Here is a 5,883-nt window from a genome sequence, read left to right as displayed (position 1 = left end):
CCTATCAAATCTGTCCTGAGAAAACCTGAACATTCAGGCAGAATGGCAAAATGGTCAGTACAACTAAGTACTTATGACATAACCTTTGAACCTAGGACAGCAATTAAATCTCAGGCCTTAGCAGACTTTGTGGCTGAATTTAGTCCCAGCCTAGAACCATGCCTCATAAAAGAGGTCAATCATCTAAACACCCAAAAACTAGGCCAGAAATAGACCTTACACGTAGATGTAGCAACAAATATGAGAGGAATTGGCCTAGGATTAGTACTAAAATCACCACTGGGAGATTTAATAGCTCAGGCTATTAGTTGTGAATTCAAAGCAGCAAACAATGAAGCTGAATATGAAGCCCTGATAGCTGGACTCAAGGTATGTAGAGATCTTGGTGTGAAAAATCTCAAGGTAAAAAATGACTCACTTTTAATTTCTAATCAAGTCAAAGGAACCTATGCTGCAAAGGATTCCAAAATGATTCTTTATTTAGATTATGTTAAAAACCTTTGCAAAGAATTTAGTTCATTTGACATTGATCAAATATCAAGAGACTTAAACACCCAGGCTGATGTCCTAGCTAGCCTGGGATCAAATTTCAGCACAGCTGTATTTGATAAGATACCTATTGTTCATTTGTTAGAACCAACCATTACAAAGCCTGACCAAATATGTCCCATCAATGAGGACACAAACTTCTGGACCAAACCATATTATGACTTGTTCTTACAGGGGATATTACCCGAAGACAGGCATGAAACGAGGGCCCTTAGAATTAAAGCTTCTACCTATACTATTATAAATAACATTTTATTCAAAAAGTCTCAAGCTGGACCTCATCTGCGATGCCTGGAACCTCATGAAGCCGAACAGGTTATTCAGGACATACATGATGGATACTGTGGCAATCACAAAGGCGGAAGAAGCCTGGCAAGCAAGGTTCTAAGGACAGGCTACTTCTGTCCAACCCTAAGAACTGACTGCCTAACTTACAGCTCCAAGGGTGAAGCCTGCCAACTTCATTCTCCATTCATCCATCATCCATCAGAGCTACTATACTCCATCTCAGCTCCCTGGCCATTCAAGAAGTGGGGAATGTATATTGTGGGCAAACTACCCCAAGCTCCTGGACAAAAAGTCTACATGTTAGCCATGACTGACTACTTTTCAAAATAGATAGAGGCTGACTCATACAGACAAGTCAAGAAGAAGGATGTCATATCATTCATCAAACCGTATTATCATATGCAGATATGGCATCCCCTCAGAAATAGTTTGTGACAATGGTACTCAGTTCGTAGGAAAAAGGAAAATGGCTTTTTATGCACAATGGAATATCAATCTAGTAACCTCTACACCAGGCTATCCAAAAGCCAACGGTCACGCTGAATCCAGCAACAAGGTGGTAATCAGCTGCCTAAAGAAAAAACTAAAAAGAAGAAACGGCAGGTGGGCTGAAGAACTTTGTTTAGTCCTCTAGGCTGACAGAACTACACCTAAAACATCTACAGGCCAGACCCCTTACTCCCTGGCCTATAGATGTGAAGCAGTAATTCCAGCGAAAATCCATGTACCAACTACCAGAAGCAGCCTGAACACCGTAGAGGACAACAAACCATTACTGTAGGATAGCCTAACCCTGGCTGAAGAATTAAGAGATGCAGCCAGGATCAGAATAGCCTCCTACCAGCAAACAGTAGCTAGGAGCTACAATAAAAATGTAAACATCAGGGTATTCAAGGAAGGAGACCTAGTCCTACGAAAAGTCTTCCCAAATACAAAGGACAAGAATGCTGGCAAACTAGGTCCTGCATGGAAGGACCTTACCTGATTGATTCAATAGTAGGATAGGGAGCCTACAGGCTACAAACCCTGGATGGATAAATGATCCCCAGATCCTAGAACATCTCTCACCTAAAACTATTTCATGTATAAACTTATCATTTTATACTCCAAATCAGGTAAGGCCATCAACTTTATCTCTTACCTGACCAAGTTTTATATGAAAGCCCCTGAATGAAATAACATATGACCTTTCTATGCTCTCAATACATGTTTTTCTGCTAATTGCCATCTTGCCTGAATACTTGCCTGCTATATTCTTATTTAAATATAAGTACAAATTCTACCATATTATTATATTAAATCTTGAAAACTTGCTTTACGCCTTTTCTATAAATTATCCAGGTCATTATAATCACTGGCTTAAACAAATATTCAAGATTGAGGGCCACTCCACCCAACCTGAACAGCATCTCAGAAATGCTTCACAAACCTTGACATTTTTGCCACATCCAAAAATACACATAAAAACTGAGCTCAGTATGAAAAGACAAGTATGATGGTGAAAAAAGACCAGACCACTTATCTTTAAGCCCTCTTGACAGACTGAAGGCCATAAGCCCCCCTGACTGGCAACCACCCCTCTTACCCAGAAAAGCCCTCCAGAGAGGCAAAAATCCATGATTTCCTAAAAAAGGATTGATGGCCATAAGCCCTCTCGACAGACATTATCTTAACAAAATGGCTCAAATTGCACTATTACAGGTACCATCTAATTAAAACAAGGCACACAGAGAGGCAGAAAAACATCTTCAGATAATGTCAAGGAAAAACAACATTTTGCCCAGGGAACATCCCCCCTGGGTAGGACAAAATACCAGCTTGCAAAGAAAATTAAAAGATAGTTTTATCCAGGGAACATACCCCCGTGGATGGGCTAAAATGTAATACCCTAAAAACTAAGCTGTCAACCTGCCTTGGAAGCAGTAGTAGAACTTACGCCCTCACCAGCTGCCTCTTCCTCCTCTTCATCCTCATCCACTTCAGCCTCACCGCTTTTTTCTTTGGAAGGGGGAGAGTCAACGTCATCATCAGTATGCAGCTTGCAAAGTTCAGGGTAGGTGGCATTACGGTCAGCCATCTCTTGTTCAGGATTCCAGAACGGCCTGATTTCTACAGGCTCGTTCATGGCGTCCACACGACCCCTACCAAAGATGTACGTGGCAGCATCTTTATACCTACCTTGCACCACATCCCTTTCAGCAGCCAGCTCCTCATTCGCCTTCAATTGATCCTGCATAGCCTGCTTCTCGGCCTTCAACTCCTCCTGGACTGTAGCAAATTTAGCCTGGACAGACTTCAATTGATTTTGAGCAGACCCCAGCTTTGACGTTTCAACAACCAGCCTTGCTTTGCCTACCTCATTCTGCTTCTTCAAAGTCTCATTCTCCTTCTTTAACACTTCTAAGTCCGTCTTCAAAGACTCAACATCCTTCTTCAGGCACTGCACCTCCCAGTCCAAAGTATATTTGATAGCATTTGAAGACTCCAGCTGACAAGCGTCCCTCAGCATATCATTCACATTCTGCAAGAAGATTACAAATCAGGCAAGACAAAATAAGAAACATACAACCAAAGTAAAACTAAGTAAGAAAGAATCATACCTTCTTCAGCATAGTAACCAGATTAGCAGCACAGTCTCTGGAACGGTACATAGCAGCTAATGCCCGAGCAGACGTTTCCTCAGCCTGATATTTGTAGTAGGGGTCATCAACTAAGAAAGAGTGAACCTGGATCTGTTCCTTAACAAATTGGACTTCATCAAGCTATCCTTTATCTCCCTAACCTCACCAACCCTCTCAGAAGCCTCATCCGACCTTTTTCTCTTATCGGCCCGACTAGGCTCATCAACCACAACCTTCAGAGCAGACACTAGTTGAGCCTGATCAGCAGGCACCTGGACTTGAAGCGTACTATGACTCCCTGTAGCCTCACTATTCCGGGACTTTTCCCCTGTGATCTGAGAAGCACCTGCCTTTACTAAAGACAGGCCAAAACTAGCGATCCTGGCAGAAGCCCTGGTGGCTACACGATCAAACCCTATATCAGTAATACTAACATGTGTTCTGGCAATAAAATTCAAAAAGAAAAGACAAAAAACTTACTGCCTGGTGAAGAGGCCCCTGAAGCCTTGGCACCCCTAACAGCCTTGTAGGTGCTCATCTTAGCCTTCTTGAAATGAGGCATAGGCCCCTATCCAAGGTAGGCAGGCCACGCCCTCTCCTTATCCAGAAGGGCCATGAAAGCTGCAATCCGATCAGCTGACCCCTCAGCATCAGGATTATTAGCCCAATCAGCCACTACAAACATATTACAAGTAAGTCCATCTTTAAACACTTAATCTACAAACTGTTTTAACCTGAATTGAATGCAGAGAAAAGAACTTACCTCCCTCAACAGCGGGATAATTGAGATAGTCCAGATCAGGGGCAACAGAATATGTCCTGATGAACATATAGGTTGTAGCCCAACCCTTGTCATTGCCTGAATCAAAATTTGTAATCAGATGAGTCATCTTAGCCCTGACTCGAACATTGAAGCATCCAGTGGTATTACTTTTCAAATGATAAACATTCTTGAACTCTTCAAGAGTAATCACCAAGTTATGCTTGGCACATAGGTGTTCAACAGAATGAACAATCTTCCAAACCATCGGCATAAGCTGAAAAGGGGCAACTTTGATGGCCCTGATAACTTCAACCATGAATGGAGAAAATGGAAGCTTGCAACCTCCTTTAAACGCCCATTAAAAGATACAAAACCAGTCAGGACTACACCAATTAGCCCTGACTGGACCATTCTCAGGGACCCAAATTTCAGCATCAGAAGGAAGAAGACCCCTACCTTTCAAGTAGTGCTCAAAATAAGGCTTCAATTGATTGGCCTCAGGAAAAGAAGCAGACAAAGATTTTACAGGGGCAAAAGTGACACCCTTGGACGTCATAGACATAATTTCTGCAGGGGCAGAAATCTCCATAACCTCATCTTCAGGAATAATCTCTGGAACATCCACCACCACTGGAGTCTGTTCAGCCCCAGCAGCATTCTTTGATGCGGCAACCTTTCTCCTTCCTCCGGTCATTTTTTGAATGACGGGAATATGAAGTTGATTTTTCAGAGGAATTTATTTCACAAAGGAATTAGAGAAGAGGAGGAAATTTTAGAGAGTTGAAGAACGAGAATGTGAAAGCAAAGCAAATGGTTCAAGCATTTTTATAGCCGCAAAAATCCAACGGATAACACAAGTGAACAAATCCAATAATGAGTCTCCTAGGGTTTGATAAACCTACCTCATTTATGAACACTAGCCGTTATAGAAGTTGAAAGAGACTCAAACTCTTTTTCTGGTAAAATATTCCTATACACTTTGCCTGGTCCGAATTTTTACCTCCTTATCCCTGGCCAGATCCACTAGGAATAAGAAGATAAGGGGCAATTATTGGGCCCAGATTTACCCTGCCTGATCATACAAGAATCAGGCAATGTCCAAGCTAAGCCTGAACATAAAAAAATTCAATACAAGGCATCCAAACACCCAAGAAGGCACCAGCCAGGAGGGAATGTCAGGTCAGGCCTCTATTAGGACAGGCCTGAAAGGATATCTCATCAAGCCACATGATAAGCACAGCCAGAACACGTCAGGCAATAATTGAAGTTCACAAAAGTGGTTCCTATTTACACGGAAGACTTATTCAACAAAACAAACAACAACTTTGATACAGTCAACCCAGCAGAAATAATGGCGGCCAACTCTAGGAGTCAACTAACCACTCCCGGGTAAATAGGGCACGAGGCCTATTTACTGAGAAAGCCTAAAAACAAGTTCGGAGAACCGTTGCAAGGCCACTATAAAAAGCAAAGAAGAAGAAAAGAGAAGACAATTACTTACTCACTCTCATTTCTACTCTCATATTTGTAATCATAAACTACTTTAGCATTATTATTAAGCAGCCACGCTCTATTCCTTGCCTGACTTACATATTCCCTGTCAGGATACTCAAAATCATAGTAATAATCCCTCCTGGCTTGGTGCCCGTGGTTTTTTCCCTT

The 5,883-nt window shown here is 42.1% G+C and overlaps 1 protein-coding gene across 1 annotated transcript; it reads left to right on the top strand.

Moving 5' to 3' along the window:
• The first annotated feature begins 468 nt into the window (after positions 1-468).
• LOC141619339 (uncharacterized) lies at positions 469-1,167 on the top strand. Its single transcript, XM_074436363.1, has one exon. It carries the CDS (start codon positions 469-471, stop codon positions 1,165-1,167), a length of 699 nt encoding a protein of 232 aa, XP_074292464.1.
• Positions 1,168-5,883: the final 4,716 nt, after the last annotated feature.

The sequence above is a fragment of the Silene latifolia genome, chromosome X (genome assembly GCF_048544455.1).
Source record: "Silene latifolia isolate original U9 population chromosome X, ASM4854445v1, whole genome shotgun sequence".
In the NCBI taxonomy this organism is placed as follows: Eukaryota; Viridiplantae; Streptophyta; class Magnoliopsida; order Caryophyllales; family Caryophyllaceae; genus Silene; species Silene latifolia.
This window is presented reverse-complemented; position numbering and strand designations above follow the sequence as displayed.